Below are 18467 nucleotides of genomic sequence, written 5' to 3'. Positions count from 1 at the left end.
CTTATTATGAACTCTTGGTGCAACTTCAAAGGAAACATACAGATGAATCAATAAAATCACTACAGTAAGGTGAATTACAGACTAGTGAGATCTTGGTTAATTAATGACAGTGGTTGGAGATTAAGTGTGGTAGCTTCTTGTTCTTGAATATGTTGCAAAGTGGAAGTACAAATCAAAATGGGATATCAATTTCATTATGAAAAATTTGTATACATAAATAATCTAGCATTACTATTTCATTTGTCCTCCACTTAAACATGCTACAACAGTACTAGTGTCAGTACATTGGCAGTGAGTCTACCTTGAAATTTCAACTCTAGAGTAGTTCCAACACAGGACAGCCCGCACTGTAACAAATACATGTGATCCCATTGTAATTTCATGGACCAGCTGGACTGGGAATCACTTGAAAATAGACGAACAAATTTAACCTGTTTCGTTTGAAGTGAAGCATGTGAAATGTTACACTTAAGAAATCCTAGGATTCTTAGGTGGTATGTAATTAATGTGTGTTCCATTTCAGGTCTGACTAGATACATTGAAATTACAACACATCCTGGTCCAAATCACATTTGCCTGGTGACTACGGGCATGGTTTCACATGTGGCTTATAATAGAGATTTGGCTGATCTTGGAGTTTTGGCATTTAGCCTGATTCAAGGCTAGCAGTCAGACACATCCTTGAATTGTGCAACAGATAAAATCAGCTCACTATCAGGGGTTAATCTAGGGGGGGGTGGGGGGCACAGGCCCCCTCTGGGTTAGCTATTGCCCCCCCTAGGTTTATACCTAAAGCCTTGAGAAATGGAAAGGTTTAATTGATCCCAAAGTTGTATAATCCAATGGTCAATATTCAATGGCATCACAGTAAAATTTCACCAAAATTGAGTATATTTACACCTAAATTTTCAAAATTTTCCTGGGGGAGCATGCCCCCAGACCCCCCTAGAATCCGAAGCGACTTACTTCGCCCCCCTCTAGGTTAATATTCTGGGTTGAGCCCTGACTATTGAATACGGCATTAGTACACTGCACCAGCTGTTAATATATAAATAACTCCATGCATACACTTCAGTGATGTTTGCAGAATATACCCTCCTTGCGGTCTGCCAAAATATTTGCTCCTCACACACTGCACAAAATTCTTCAAGTTTTAATTCATCTGGCTCTTTCCTGTTACCAGTATCTTCCTGCTTGCTTTATTTATACACTGACTTATGACTTGAAAGACCGGCCCAGACTGTTTTCTAAAGTCTAAATAAGAAAAACAGCTCACATAAAGTTCCCTTCCGTATGGATGAACATCACTGATACAGCTCATCCCACAATAATACTTCGTTACTAATGACAACCAACAAAAACCCACAATCGATCCGTTAATTCTTTTTGTCTTATGTTTAATCACCCACTGGAGATGCCACTGCTAACTTATAAGGGAAGTTTCAGCAATGGTAAGTTGCAAGCTTCAATTTGAGAAAGCGTTCCGTTCCGTGGTTTAGTCCATCATTCCGTTCCGTTCCGTTCCGTTCCGTAGAATAGTCCCCACCGCTGAAAACCGTGATAAAGATCGAGATACTCTAATAAAGTAGTCACTGTGTAGCGAGCTATATGTAAGGATTTTTATGTAGTTTATCAACTAGAAATGGTAGCTGGTGAGGTGGAAAGTTATTGTTAGTTGGTTGTGACCTTTTTCTTTTTGGTCTCACCTTGCCAAAATAGAGATAAGCCTGGGTCAGCCCAACTCCCCCCCCTCATATCAACTACTTCCTCCGTCCCTGGGTTACATTCTCAGTTCTTACTAGCTATAGCTATAGCTACTGAGACTATACTATCTGAGTAACATTTATATATGAGATTAAAGCAGTGGCGAATACAGGGGGTTGCAATGCAGCTGAAACCCCTCTGAGAATAGCGCGCGCTCCAAATTTATTAACGACCCGTCGTGTGGGTGATAAAATCACTACGAGTTATACGTAGTGTGTTATAGTAGGACTTTCTACTGGCGAAACTTTCACTTTTCCTTTGAAATCACAATTACGGCGTTGAAGAGCAGGTTGTGACACCTTTTTTTTTTCTTTTTTTTGGTCTTTGACTTACAGCTAGGCTAAAGTTGAGTGGAATCTGAAACCCCTCTGAAAATTTCTAGATACGCCACTGTAAAGTTAAAATCAAATTCCGATCAAATCAAGTTGTGGATTTTCCTTTTCCAATGGGGCGCTTATAATCTCCAATCAATAAGCGCCACCTGCGAGGAAATTAAATATTTTCTCGGCTTGTTTAAGATTTAAGATACTGGGCAGTCAGCTCAACTGGTTCGCCCGGGTGGTCAAAATCCCCAAAAGGTACAATTACATGCATATACATTCTATTAAACTAATAATTACGATAATTAAGATTAAGTAAGTAAGTAAATTCGTCTATGTCTCTTCATTTAATCAGGATAGAAACTGTACTTATAAGTGTTAAGGGTGGCTTGTGGCAGGATAAAGTGTGATTGACTGATTAGATAATTGATTACATTACTCTTATCCAAACTTTTACACATTCGATCTAACCACTACTATGTTTTGCATCAATTGGAATTGTTTATACAGTAGCTATAGTGACACAATTATGAAACAAAATGTTATCTCATTATAGCTACGTACCCACACATACATAATAGCTTTCATGACATTAGCTATTTTGCTTTTTACAGTAGCTAGTGTGGTGAAAACCACATATTGTATAGTTTGCACTTTAAAATTGTTTGTATACAAGTTAGTTTTAAGACATCAATCTGTCTGCAGCTTGCAATTACCAAGGTTTTTTTTAATTTATTTTACTAATTTGTCAAAATGACAGGGTGGCACCAAAAGGCATAGCCTGTACAAGAGTGGGCTTCCCTCAACACATACATTACAAAAATAACATTACAAGGACAAAGGATAACAATACAAACTACAAAGTACACTACAAAGAAAAGAAACAATACACAAAATGCACAAACACAGAGTTAAAAGCTAAGTACAAAAAATATGTAAATGGCACGACAAAAAGAATTTACAAAAAAAGACTCAGAAAAGTTAACCGGTTGTGCTGAAAAGTTAATGGTGCCAATTTACAAAAAAGGACCCATAAATGACCCCAAGGAATTACCGATCAGTCTCTTTAAATATAGCATCTATTGTATATAATAATATCATATTCTTTTTTTCTCTCTAAGACAATACAATGTTTTGTGCAATAACTAGCATGGCTTCCATTGTAAGAGGTCCTGTGAAACACAGTTATTGGGTGTAGTTAACGATTTTTCCAAAGCACTGGACTCCAAAAATCACATTGATGCATTGTTTCTAGACTTCTCTAAAACATTCGATAAAGTCCCTCATGAATAACTGTGCCTAAAATTATCACACTGTGGAATTAATGCTTGGATGCTTACAGAAAATTTTTTTCAAGCAGACGATCCCAAACAGTAGTTATTGATGGTGATAACAGCAAACCCTCTACCATACTCTCTGGAGTACCTCAAGGGACAGTGCTAGCCCCACTATTATTCCTTATCTTTATCAATGACATCGTACAAGACCTACATATATTGCACTGTTAGACTCTATGCAGACGATATTTTAATTTATCATACCATCCATACCTTTGAAGACTGCATCCTTCTTCAGCATGACTTATCTTCCTTGCAAGTATGGGCTACAAAGTGGGAAATGGAGTTCAGTCCATCCAAATGTGTGTATGTAACAATCTCTATCAAACACCACCCCATCAAGTACAATTATTACATATCCAATCACTTAACACAGAAGGTTTCTAGTGCAAAATACTTAGGATTAACTTTTGATGAACATCTCACCTGGAAAAACCACATTCTTATTATCTGTGCTAAGGCCAATGGTACTCATGCTTTTATAAGAAGAAACATAAACTACTGTCCAAGACATATCAAATCCAACTGCTATAAAACTTTTGTTATACCCATCCCTGAATATATAATACTGTATGCATCTCCAATATGGGCACCTCACCTACAAGCAGATATCTCCACTATAGATAAAGTACAATGCACCACAGCACGCTATGTAATGAATGACTTTTCATGGAGAAGTAGTATCACCACTATGCTCAACACACTTAATTGACCTTCTCTTGAAGTGCATCATTCTTACTCCAAATTAGTTTTGTTTTATAAGATAATCAATAACCTCATTGTCATGCCATACAATGCAACGTCATCTGCAAAATAATAGTTTGAAGTGGAATGGCTTACAACGTTCTGCAAATCATCTATGTATAATATGAACAGAAGGGGGCCAAGTACAGAGCCTTGTGGCATTCCTTACATTTGGGCTTGGTTATACCTTATTAATACTGCAAAGGTGTCATGAAGGTTTTGTGAGGCTGGTTTTAGGGTGATTTTTTTTGACCAGGAAGTTCAAACCTTTATGATCCCTAATATACAATACTACCTTGAATTATTGCTGAATAAACATTAGATGGCTATACCCTGCTGTTACTTGTTGTCTATTATACATGACTGGAGTTCAGGTTTTGAACATTGTAGCACTACTCATTGTGTCTTTTTGGACTTCGCTAAAGCTTTGACTTGGTGCCTCATGAGCAACTTATTCTTAAACTTCATTGTTTAGGCCTCACTGGCCAGTGGGTTCGATCTTTTCTAACTTGCCAATACCAAGGAGTAATCTTCAATGGTAGGTATTCCGACTGACTCTCTGTTACATAATCTACTACTTGAAATGTCTGTATAGGATATTTTCTGCATATAGCTTGGTATAACAGTTCTCAAGTGTCAAGTGGGATCATTTGTGGCATCCTTACTAAAATACAGAGATTTATAGTGAAAATTTCTGGAAATTGCAATGGTGATTCACCACTGAAATATGAATTTAGGATTGAATTTGACAACCAAATTTCAAATAATGTCAGAGATATTGACCCTCACAGTACTGCGCGATGGCTTCCCTACATATGTAATGGAAGTTTATGTTGTGACTGGACTGATTGCAGAAGTCCTTCTCATATTATTCTTCATTTGAAATGCTGGCTAATCAGCTGAAAACAAAGTGTAATCACCACTTAACCATTTCAGTAAGTGATAGTTAGGGAGCAACTAAAACAATGAGCATGGCACCATTCTTTATAATTCAGTATGCTTGGGTTCACCAGTCATACTACAGAACCCTTGGACTACTGAGATGTATGTACCTTTAGCCACTTAATTGACATTTCTACCAAGAAAGCTTTGTATTTAGCATTAGTTAGATCACAACTACTTTCAGTTAATTGCTCTCGTCAAACTGAACATGCCACCATTAATATGTACACCTATGATTTCTACAACATGTTCTTTTTTCGTAAAGACAGCATCCATCAAATCATTTTGATATACAGCAACTATGTTATCTTTTGTCACCATCTTACCACCACCACTAATAAACTTCAACACAATTATACGTCATCCAACAAACAAGCAACTTTTATTTCAGATTACCAAGAATTCATAACCGTCTACTGACCAGCTTGTTTCACTACTTTTTATTTCCATGATCCATAATCAAACTTAAAGATTGCTTATACTTGTTACAGCAAGTGTGCTAGCATATTTATGGAAGGTGATGGGTGGACACTGGTTTTATGAAGTGCTACAAACTGAAATAGGAAGACAATTGTAGCTAGGTATGCAGAAAGCAAAACTGAATCCATTCTAGCTGCCAAACTCTTAAACTTTTACCTGTAGCTACATAAAAGCAGATATAGTGCATCTCATTTCATCAGGCATATCTGGGTGAATTTACATCCACATCTTTCATAAGGTTTCACAATTCACAAATAAGGCTTGGAAAAATAGACTGACCAGTGTGCCAGATAAAACCATGAATACAGTGTATACATATCTAAGAAGTATTGCTGAACTAGATACTGGTACTTATGGCTATGGCTACAGTATAAGGAAATGCTGTGAAACATCAATTTTTGCTCAATAGGCTGTAGTTTCATTAATATGCACACCAAATTATCAGTGGAAAATAATATTGATCCAAGGTTGAAGAATGAGAAATTATTTCACCAAACAGTAACTCCCCATTTTTATCTTGCATATTAAGTGAGTGACAACCTGAGCCCATATGAGATGGTTTCCAATGTCAGAACAGCAGCAAAACTATTAGTAGAGCGGCTAAATGAAAAATCATTCAACTTTTGATAAAAGCACCAAACTTAATACAACAATTAATGTATTGGGAAAGCCATAAAAGTGTTTAATAGTTAATACTGAAACTTGATCTATTATTTTATTGAACAGTTGTATTTTGCAACTTCAACACACTGTCTGTCAATTTTGTTTTTTGGGGTTTCAACTACTGTCCTAAATATACCCACAGATATACCGTATTGCCTCAAATTACAGTCAGTCCTACATAAACCCCTGACCTGCTGCTGGGATATAAAATCTTAAACAAAAATGATTACCAGGTTTCAAATAAATTCCAACATTTAATGTCAGGTAGTTATGTACAGTGCCACAAATAATAAGATTAATGATGAAGTGAAAAACATAAATTTTATTGACCTTCCTTTTAAGCTTGAATTTGTGTTATATGCATGCTGAGGGAGACTGTGACTTGGAGTGTACATATGTAAACTCCGGTCTTGTTTAGCTGCTCATCTCATTTGGTTACTGGCTAAAAGGTTGCTTGAAGGAACTAAAAGGCCATAATTTTAATCAATATGGGATAACTATTTGTGTAAAAGTTGTTTTTGTGATAGTAGTTGTTTGTGTGTGTGTATGTGCGTGCGTACATATGTACATGTGTGTGTGCGTGTGTGTGTGCGTGTTTACGTTCAAGCACATCCAAGTGGGTAAAGCACCAGTTTTGTGATTAAAAGGTTCCAGGTTCTATTCCTGGTTATGCCCAGTTGCTGTCTGTTGCCAATGTTTATTTAAACAAGAAATTTTACTCACATTGTTCTATTCTACTTAACTGGCCTGGTTTCAACTGGGGAAACAGCCTGGTGATTGATATATACTACATATTACAAATTATGAATACTCATCAGTGTATGTATACATATCTTTATAATGAAAATATTCTGAAGTATATACAAAAATACTCACTATTACTATTAATAGCATGTCTAAAATCTTGCAAATTATCAATACTTCTTCGCAAAAATTTTCTGGAGGTGGGAGGCATGCCCCCACTGGCACACCCTATTTTATGGCATGCCTATGTGCCTTCCCTCTTATTGTGATAATATTATGTACGTAGTATGGTCTGACACAATGTCAGAATATTTCAATGTGGTATAATTAATAAAAATGAAGTAGGGATCCAAGGGATAAAAAGTAGAGAAACAAGAGATGAATGATGCATTATAGCATAGCTTGGTTGGGAAAATCTCTACATTGGAATGTTATGACAATCATTGTGTTCAATGCCAAAGTAGGGATTTTCCACTGAGCTATGCTGTGATACCATTATCCATCTCTTGTTTTGCTACTTTTTATTGCTTGTATCCCTACTTCATTTTTTATTATTTTGTTTATTTTTTGTTATAGCATACAGCTTTAGTTGCACATGTGACTGTTATATTTGGGTGATTGCTGTATTAGCGTATCTCGAGTCAGCTACCTGCCTACCAAGGTGCATGGTCACTATTCCTTTTACTATCATTAAAAATACAATACGGGTGTGTGGTCATCGTGTTTAAGTAAAGTAGAAGTGTAGTCTCTGTGTTCTATCATTATTAGCCAACCTAGATCTCGAACGTTACAAGTATTACCGGGTGTCCAATATTTTTTATAGCAGTGTAAGTACTTTAAATAATTTTGTAGTTATTTACTAGGTTTTCCAAGATCAGGTCACAATTTGAGATAGCCAATACAGCCAGCAATGTACAACTTGTAAAACTTCACAGCAAGGAGGTTTAATGGTTGCTTTATCCAAGTGTGCAAAATATTTATTTAAAAATATTGTTGAAATTTTCATTTGAGTTTTCCCAAAAAATTGGCTTGTGCCCAAAAGGTAGGTTTTCCAAGATCTGGTCACAATTATGATGCTTTTTAATTCTAAAGCTAAACTAAACCCATGAAAAAACTATACCAAAACATTGGGATTATTTAGTTCAAAAACTAAAACTTAAAAATATTCTCGCCATTTGGTATAGTATTAAAATAGAAAATTTCATAAAAACTAAATCTGACAGTTCATTCGAAGACCACTGCTAAATATAACAATTAGTAGAGGACCTGACTAAGTTTTGTATGCACTTAATTTAGGAGAGAGTATCTCACTTGTTTCAGGGTAAATTGACCCCCAGGAGCAACATGGCAACTGTGCCGAAACTGTATCACTCTGCAAGACATGTGAAAATGACTACGTCTGTATCCATTATACGTACTTATTATAGAAACCTCTTAAATTGTTAGAGCAATAGATTTTTTGAGATACTCACAATATTCAGAATGGTCATGTTCATAGGTAGTGATAATGGAGTGGGCATAGGGGCTATGACCCACCCACTTTTATTGATCGATACTAACAAATACTTTATATTATTTTAGTCAATCAAATGTTTATTACAGGCTACAAATTGCATGACAATAGAACAGTGGCATAAAAAGGTATGGGTAATGAAAGTTTGGCAAAATTCATGTGCCCACATGCCCTGTTTTTGCAGGCCCAGTCACGATTGTTTTTTTACTCAGAAGTAGTTAGCTAACTGCTTTGGTAAGCTGTGCAGCTAGCTAGCAATGAATAAGTGGCTAGCCGGAGGGTAGCATGTTATTGAGAACTGGATAATACTGCCTGTGCTGTTGCTATGTAGCTAGTACAGGACGATTATAGCTAGCTAAGTGATAGCTGTTGGTATGTAGATCAGCATAATTTTGACAATTCGCATACTGTGTTATCATAACGGCCATGTATGCAGACATGAGAAGGAGGTGCATAGGTATGTGAAGAATTCCTTGTCTGAGGGCATGCCCTCACACAAATGAGCAATTTATTATTATTATTATTAAGTACAGAAAAAAAGGCATTATGCCTGTGAGTCCTGCTCATTACAATAAACAATTACATTAAGAATAAAAGTTATCAATCAAAATGTTAAAGTTGTCAGTAGAATTAGACAACACTACATAATTGGGTAAATTATTCCATGAATTGATGGTTCTTACTGAAAAGAATTTACTTCGAACATTCTTTTGGGCATGAGGTTTAAAAAGTTTGAAGTCATGTCCCCTTGTTGCACTTGACAAATTCAGGTGGAAAAATAATTCAGGTTGAAGATTAACATTCCCTTGTAAGATATTATATACCATAATCATGTCAGCACGATGCCTTCGATATGACAATGTAGGAAGCTTGAGGGTAACCAGACGTTCATCACACTCCAAACTGGACAGATCCTGAACACATTTAGTGGCTCTTCTTTGCACTCTCTCCATCCTGTCACAATCTCCAATATAATTGGGTCCCCATACAACATTAGCATATTCAAGGTGAGGTCTTACCAGAGCGCTGTAGAGTATTGGAAGGGTCTTTCTATTTAGAGTGTTAAATGATTTTTTGATTAATCCCAATACTCGATTGGCTTTGTTTATAGCAGAGGTTGCTTGGCTATGGAACTTTAAGCTAGAATCCACTATTATTCCTAAGTCTTGATGTTCTGATACTACCTGTAGGGGTTGTCCATCCATATAATATGTATGACATGGTTTAGAGTTACCAAGATGCATAACAAATGTCTTAACAATGTTGAAATTCAGCAACCACTTCATTGACCACTCTTTTAGTAATAAGAGATCTTGTTCCAATTGAAAGTTACTCTGCTGGTTTACAATTGGGCAAAACAACTTAACATCATCAGCAAACAACAACACTTGGGATGATACTACACTGGGAAGATCATTGACATAAATTGAAAACAAAAGAGGGCCAATCACAGATCCTTGAGGCACACCACTGATCACATTACTTGTAGCTGATTTAACACCATTAATCACAACAGCCTGTTTCCTTTAGATTACAAGATTTCTGTTATTAACAACAGTGAGTATTATTTGAAAAATTTCAATGTAGACAGATAATTATGTATAATAATTATCTATACAAATATGTTAACAATTTGTGATCATTGATACAGTATTCATGATTGGTGAATATTATTATGTAGCACATTGCTAACAATCACTGGCTATTACCACAAGCTTGAGATCTGTGTGTATTAACTAAGTTTCCATTAATTCCAATGTTCTAAGAGTTGGTCTTACAGCTGCCATCATCGATTAACTATTGCCTATGACAACTTTGAATTACACATCAGTCTTAGCTAATTTTGATTACTTTATATCACCATTCTTAATAGTTACGTACTGTTTATGGATTAATGGGTTGATGTCAACACAGCACATATATACTTAAAGTAAAATGATGACAAGAACATTTTGAATAGTATGTAAATTGAACAAAAGTATATAACATCGACATCATATCAGTAAGTGAACCTCCATTACGTTCCTGGATAATCATAGAGGAATCAGGAGAAATATGCTGCGCCCACTGCAATTGCATGGCAGGGCTTGGAGAAGTGTGTTCTCACATTGCAAGTATTTTGTTTTACCTTGAAGCTGTGGTAAAAATACAAGGTACTTCACCTACTTGTACTCAGGAGAAGTGCCAATGGATTATTCCATCCTCTCTGAAAAACGCTGAATATTTATCCATCAAAGATCTTGATTTTACATCTGCAAAGGGTAAAAAAAGGAAGTTGGATGAAGCAATAGACGAAGAAGGCAATGACGATGCTACTGAGCATGGAGCAACAGCTATGGGTAAAGAGTCTACGGCGTCAGAATTGGAAACATTGTTTGCAAATCTGAGTGTTGGAGGTACCAAGCCATTGGTTTTGTCATTGATTCCAGAGCACTCTGATGAATATGTCCCAAAGTCTACCCTGGATACCTTTCCAGTACCTTTAAAGTCCCTACAACAATCAAGCCGCATCACTTTAAGCTATCCAAGCTTGCAAGTCTATCGAAATTGAACTCACCTTAGAGATGGCACAATCAGTGGAAAAGGCAACCCGATCACAAAGTAATTCCAAGTTGTGGTTTGCATACCGTGCTGGAAGGGTGACGGCCTCACGGATGAAAGCTGTGTGTCATACGAATTTGGCTCATCCATCACAGTCACTAGTTAAGTGTATCTGCTATCCTGAGGCTTTTAGCTTTGTCATCAAGCAGACGGAATGGGGATGCAAACACGAGAAACAAGCTCGAGATATTTATTGCAGAATTAATTCCAATTTGCATAATGATTTTAAAGTTTTGGATAGTGGACTGGTCATAAACCCACAATGGCCATTTATTGGGGCTTCCCCTGATAGGGTTATTGAATGTAGTTGTTGTGGAAAAGGTGTGCTGGAAATTAAATGTCCATATTGCCATAGAGACACTTCAGTGGTTGCTGCAGCTAGGGAGGATCCTAAATTTTGTCTGAAGGAGGTAAATGGCAAACTAACTTTAGTTGAGACACATTCTTATTATTATCAGGTTCAAACGCAGCTATTTGTTTGTGATGCACAGTACTCTGATTTTTGTGTATGCACGTTTGCCTCTGAAAGTGATCAAGACAATGTGTATATTGAACGGATTGAGAAAAACTTCTCATTTTGGCTTGAAGAATGTGTACCAAAAGTAGAAGAATTTTTTAGAACATGTCTTCTCCCAGAGCTTTTGGGAAACTGGTACACTACTTTAGGGTTGTCACAATGATAGCTTGTGACAACCCTAATTGTCGATTTGAGTGGTTCCATTTTGAATGTCTCCAGTTAACTGCCATTCCTAAGGGTAAATGGTATTGCCCTGATTGTCGAAAATTGACACAATTTACAAGAAGCAAAAAGAAATAAATTCCCTGTGCTGTACTCTTGCCACGCAAATATTTAGAGCTGTTGTACTACTATGGTTTCTTGAATATAATCATAATTTGTGACTGGGCCTGTGAAAATAGGGCATGTGGGCACATGATTTTTGCCTACTTTTTCAAACTTCCATCATTCACAACTTTTTGTACCATACTGCTATGGCAATGCAATTTTCAGCACTTAGTACGCATTTCATTGGCTTTATGATGCAAGTTACAGAATGCAAATAGTCTGTTCCAGAACTGAGATATGACCTGTAAAGTGACGGAGTGTAGTTTGTGCCCACATGCCCTGTTTTCGCAGGCCCGGTCACATTTTGTCATTGTTGTGATTTGTTGTGTTAAAGTTATTTACAATAATTCAATCAATTGGTACGATTGGATTACAAACATTAGTAAGAGCACAGCAAATGCGAATGATGCGGTCCAATAATGGAGTATCTTCTCCCTTTCTGATTATAACAAAATCAATCGGTATGGTGTCATGTAAAATGGAATATTTTTGCCGAACCATTCCAATTACACGTTCTACATGAATCCTGACATTAGCGATTGTCCTGGTTTCCTCTATCTCAACTGCAGACAACTGATCTTTTCCTTTGGTGAATGCAGGAATGTGTAATCTGGCCTACTTCATACCAACAGATTCGCTAATATCAAACCCTCTGTCTGCCAACACAATGTTGCCTGGTAATAACTTCCTTAAAATCCCACTGTTTTCTGTCAAATGCTTGTCACTTACACGACCACCCCACGCTTCTGAAACAAAAGCAACTGCTCCTTGGGGAACAATTCCAAGTAGTACTTTAGCAGTGTTCCTATGTTTATAATTGGACCAAGTTGATGATCGCGCCTTCAAATTGGATGGTCGTTTCAAAAAGATCTCAAAGCAATCTATCACAATTGCTACCTTCTTGCCAAATGATAGGCGAAAACAATTGGGCATGGTCTTCTCCCTCTCAGGCCAAATGATGAGACCTTTTAGTCTGATGTCCATTTGCGTTATCCACTTGAGTAAAATTCTGGATACTGTCGATGGTGAAACATTGAACTGATAACTTAAATCTACAAAAGGCGGGTTGATTCTTAATTTCAGCATTACCACCATGAATTCTTGAAACGTTCTAAGTTTACATTGCGCAGATCTCTCACCTGGTAGTGTAATACACACATGATTGAAAATGGCTTTTAAAACTTTTAGATTTGGTAATCCAATGTAAAAGCTCACAATGCTGTCATCCTTGAGAGACTCCTCACAAAAGGGAGGCAAGTGCAGTTCAAGTTTGGATGACAGCTCTTGAATTATCTCATGACATTTTAGTAATTCTTCTTTCAGCCTGGTCACTTCATCTGTACACTTACAACTGCCTTCAGTGCATGTAAAGGCAAGCATAACTGATCTGACTTCTTCTTTTACCAGATCCTTAATGGAAATTGAAAACTCTTCAATCATTATCCTTTCTGTCACCAGCTCCATGGCAGCAGCCTCGATTTCAAACAACTGAAAGACATTAAAACCAATTTCATTGATCAGCTCACCAACAGTTTCATCAACGATTTCATTGTTAGCAGTACTTATCACTTCAGATAACACTAACTGCTCCTCTTCTGCCTGCCGTTGTCTTTCAGCTCTTTTTCTAGCTCTGTCAGATCTCTTCACTTGCAGCTGTGTAGGCTGTGAACTTTGCTGGCGTTTATCATGTCCGAGGTGGAGTGTAGGGACCCAGTCTATGTTAGTTTCATCCATGGCTTTGGCTGGTTTACCGGAATGAAAGTGTTTCGAACAGATCATATAGTTTTGCATGTTGCTCTCGTCGAGATCATCCCGCGAAATAGCAGCAAGCCAAGCAGTTCTTCTTTTCAGTGACAGCTGATACTCTTGTTCTCCATAATGATACCTTATGGCAGGGATTCTGCACGTCGTACTTTTGAATCAGAACGATTATTACAACCAAAAATCACACAAAGTCCCATCGCAACTACCTCGGCATGTGCAACAAAATGGCCGACGTGTGGGCAAGCTATAAAATTACGTAAACATGCGCACGTGATGAAAACGCTCTATTCGAAACATTGCTGAACGTCTTCCTCTACAATTCCGCCGTTTCACAAATCCGTAGTGAACCATAATCATTCTTATAACAACGCTTTTAAGAGCCCTGTACTAGAGAAACAAAGATCCTAAACCCATGGCATTGTTAAACTTTCGAAAAAGTAATAGAGCAGTTTCAAAACCATGGTAACCAAAAATTACGCAATGGACACACCCAAATCGCCATGTTTTTGTACCAGACTGTTTCATGTTGCAAGTTGAATTCCTCGCTAAATTCATGCCAAGACTTATTAATACGTAAGTAAAAGAGATGCCAGTGATAGAATAAAGTATGTAGGTGAATTATTACGCATTAAAAGATCCGTACTGCCTTCCAACAGGGCAGTTTCGTAGGAAGGAGAAATGCGTAAAGATGGATTTGGCCAAATTGCGACCTATTCACCGCCCAAAGGTGGTTAAAACTAAAGGAAACCTGCAGTATAGGTCTTTATCCAGCACCGCAGCATCGTACAGCCACATCGAGCTATCCCCGAGTTAGCCAGAATCGCTCATGTGCTGGGATTCCCACTCCGTGTGAAAAAGCAGACAGCAAAATAAGACCGCTAAAGTTTAACTGATGGTTGATTTCGACAATAAAACTTAACTCTAGCAAAATTCACCACTAAGAGTCTTCTTTTGCTGGCGTTTTATCACAGTTTGGTAGTACGCCATTACCGGTATCGTGCCTTTCAGGAGCTCTGGCTAATCCTGGGATAGCTGGATGTGGCTGTACGCTGCTGTGGTGCTGGGTAAAGACCTATACTGTAAGTTTCCCCTAGTTTTAACCACCTTTGGGCGGTGAATAAGTCGTAATTTGGCCAAATCCATTTTTACGCATTTCTCTTTCCTTCGAAACTGCCCTGTTGGGAGGCAGTACGTATCTTTTAATGCCTAATAACTCACCTGCACATTTTATTCTATCACTGGCATCTACTTTACTCACGTATTAATAAGTCTTGGCATGGATTTAGCGAGGAATTCAACTTGCAACATCAAGCAATCTGGTACAAAAACATGGCGATTTGGGTGTGGTCCATTGCGTAATTTTTGGTTACCATGGTTTTGAAACTGCTCTATCTGTAACCGAGATTCAGTTCCTTATTACACTAAGAATTTGAATTATTAGTGTTTGTTTCGTCACAGAGTCCGCGAAGCGATCTGATTGGCTCTGCCAACATTCCGGCAGTGGTCCCGGAATGTGTGCAACAGTGACCAGACGGTTTATTTGCCGCCCCCACACAAACCGTCTGGCACGCGAGACTAGGTGGTGATGTCATTTATGTACAACAGGAACATAAGAGGACCGAGGACTGTGCCCTGAGGGACACCAGATGTTACGGCTACTGAGCTAGATGTTATACCATCAAGAAGGATTTGCTGGGTGTGGTTGGAAAGCCATGCCTTAATCCAGTTATAAGTGTCATTCTGAATTCCATAAAAATGAAGTTTGGTAAGGAGTCGTTGATGGGGAACAGTATCGAAAGCTTTAGCAAAGTCGAGAAGGATTACATCAACTTGCTTCCGGTGATCGAGGGCATATGATATGTCTTCTGTTAGTGTTAGTAACTGGGTGACACAGGAATGATTTGCTTGGAACCCATGTTGATTCTCTATGAGAATATTGTTGTTGTTTAAGTGATTCATGATGTTGTGATATGTGATGTGCTCAAGGACTGTGGAGCAAATAGATGTAGAGAGATGGGCCTATAGTTAGAAGCATCATCACGTCTTCCTTTTTTGTGAACTGGACATATGTTAGCTGTAAGCCAGTCTTTAGGTAAAATACTTGTTGTGAATGATTTGGTGAATATCACCTTTAGCACTGGAGAGATTTCTTCAGCACAGTTTTTAAGAATATAGGGAGAAATACGATCAGGACCACTTGCTTTATTTACTTGAAGATTACAGAGTGCTTGCTGTATTCCATTTAAGGAGAATGTGATATCAGACATGATGGGAAATGAATTTCCAGTATCAGAAGATGTGGCCATTGTTGGAATATCGTCGATATCTTCATGAGTAAAAACTGACTTAAACTGTTTGTTGAGTGCTTCAGCCTTGCTTAAGGTATCTGTGTGGGGAGACCCATCAATCATGATTGTGGAGATTGCATTAGTGTCTTTTCTTTTTGCTTTTATATACTTCCAGAATTGTCTTTTGTTCCCACCAAAGGAGTTGTCAAATAGTCTTCCATAGTAATTATTGTGGGCATCTTATAACTTTACATTAATCAAATTCTTCATTCTTTTATAAGCATTCCAGTCATCTTGCCTATTATTCTTCTTAGCAGCGTTATATAGGCGTTTTCTAGTTTTCATATCCTTTTTAATCTCATGGTTAATCCAAGGTAGACTCTTGTTAGATCGAACTGTTCTATGTGGTACATGTTTGTCTATGCATTCATGAATAGCGTCTTTAAATTCCGACCACATTGTATCAACGGATTTGGAAGTTGAGTCGCTTTGTAGGAAATAGTTCGCAAAATCCTGTAGGTCCCTTTTAATATTGGTGAGATCACATCTATGGTATAATGCTACCTTGTGTGGAGGCTTGTGTATGGCTGATTTATGTGTTACTGAGAGTTGAAACTGAGTAGCATCATGATCAGAGATTCCTGGAACTACATGTAAATTATGAATATTGTTATTGTTAGATAAGACCAAGTCTAATATGTTGTTCTGGCGGGTGGGTTCAGTGACATACTGCTCTAAACTAGCATCATTCATGGTCTCAAGAAATACATTATTAAGTTCACTGCCATAAGTTGGATTAGGGTTTAGTAGACCATAACCATCTGACCACACAAAACTAGGAAAATTAAAGTTGCCCGTAAGTAAAATTGATGGTATGTTGAGTGACTTTTCTACTAATTTGTTTAGAGATATCTGAAGTTGTAAAATAGGATTTAAATTGTTGTCAGGTGAACAATAATATGAACAAACATAGATAGGTTGTGTATTAGGAATTGATACCTTAGCCCAAACTAGCTCTGCATTAGTATTTAGTTCACATTCTTCTGAAACATTAAATTGCCTTTTCACAGCAATGAAGACCCCCCCAGCTCCCTCAACCTGATCCTTTCTTATTACAATGTACAAATCAGGAAAAATTTCTGAGGAGTAATAGGACTGGTTAAGGTGGAATTCACAGCCACAGATGATGTCTGGGTTGGATTCGTCAATCAGTGCTAGAAGGCAAGCCTTCTTACTTGAGCTTCTGAGGCTGCAACAGTTTAAACTAAGACACTTAAGATTATTACATTGAGTTTTAGTGGGTATTGAGACACGTTGACTAATGGAATTGTAATTGTTGTCATTATTGTTGTGACTAGGGATTGATTCTGTAGGGGTAAAATCATCAGGACAATAATATCTTTTATCAGAATTTAGTCATTGGGAATCAGTGGAAGTAGTGTCCATAGTTTGGGATGGCTCAGGCTGAGATGTATTTGTACTTGTAGCGTCAGAGGAAAGAGGAGCAAGCTGGCTGAGTTGGTTAAACTTTGAATTGGTGACTATGCCATGTGGCTGATTATTGACATAAATGTGAGCATTACGAATTTTGATAGATTTGCGAGAATAGCCTTGTTGGATAAGCTTCCATCTTTCTTTAAGTAGTAAGGATTCAGTGTTTCTCTCTTCAGGGGTCATATCAGGCTTGGCAAGTATAGGAGGAGAAAGCTTACTTCTATCATACAGGACAGCTTGAGCATCTAGTGCACGGAGAAACTGTACTAAAAGTGGTCTTGGGCGTTGCTGAGTTGGTTTGAATTTCCCTAGTCAGTGTAAATCTTTAATTGCTGAGCTTTCAATATTGGGTACAGCTGATAGGATGTTTGTAAGATCAGATTGTGATCTAGCAGGTTTAGATGTGTTTGGAGGACAATCTGCGATACCATAAAATACTACATTGCACTTCCTGTCGGATGACCTTTGCTGATTGATTAGGGGAGTTGTAGGTTGATTTGGGGGATCAGGCAATTGGTTACTAGGCAACATTGGCTGCTGGTGTATAGTTTTAGGATGGCTAGTCTGGTTCCCTTCTAGCTTGCTTATTTTGTCAGTTAGGGTCTTTATGGTCTCTTTTAAAGCACTGATTTCATTATATTATTTGCTAAAGGTGCAGTGTGGACACAAGTATGGAGCGGACTCACTTAGTAACTTCTCAAACACAGGACGAGTAATGCCGGCACAATGTTTGTGAATCCACAACTTGTCTCTCTTCGGAAGGAGTAGTGTCATACAGTACAGTTCTGTAATGTCAGGGTGGTGGCAAGGGGTGCTGGTAACTAGGCTTGACTCTATTATGCTCCAAAATTTGTCTATTATGCTTTTTGGCATTTCCCCAATTTTCTGCGTATTATGCTTGTTTTATGTTTTTCAGAAATGCATTATGCTTTTATTTTGTGTTTTTCTTTGTGCAGAGAAGTTCTTCAT

At 37.7% G+C, this 18467-nt stretch overlaps 2 protein-coding genes across 2 annotated transcripts; one reads left to right on the top strand and one right to left on the bottom strand.

The window, feature by feature from the left end:
* Positions 1-11071: 11071 nt before the first annotated feature.
* Positions 11072-11788, top strand: LOC136253587 (uncharacterized). Its single transcript, XM_066046253.1, has one exon. The coding sequence runs from the start codon at positions 11072-11074 to the stop codon at positions 11786-11788; it is 717 nt and encodes a 238-aa protein (XP_065902325.1).
* A 512-nt stretch (positions 11789-12300) lies between these two features.
* Positions 12301-13686, bottom strand: LOC136253586 (uncharacterized). Its single transcript, XM_066046252.1, has 2 exons — positions 12579-13686; positions 12301-12536 (listed from the first exon to the last, which is right to left on the bottom strand). The coding sequence occupies exons 1-2, from the start codon at positions 13684-13686 to the stop codon at positions 12301-12303; spliced, it is 1344 nt and encodes a 447-aa protein (XP_065902324.1).
* Between the last annotated feature and the right edge of the window lie 4781 nt (positions 13687-18467).

The sequence above is a fragment of the Dysidea avara genome, chromosome 4, assembly GCF_963678975.1.
Source record: "Dysidea avara chromosome 4, odDysAvar1.4, whole genome shotgun sequence".
Classification (NCBI taxonomy): Eukaryota; Metazoa; Porifera; class Demospongiae; order Dictyoceratida; family Dysideidae; genus Dysidea; species Dysidea avara.
This window is presented reverse-complemented; position numbering and strand designations above follow the sequence as displayed.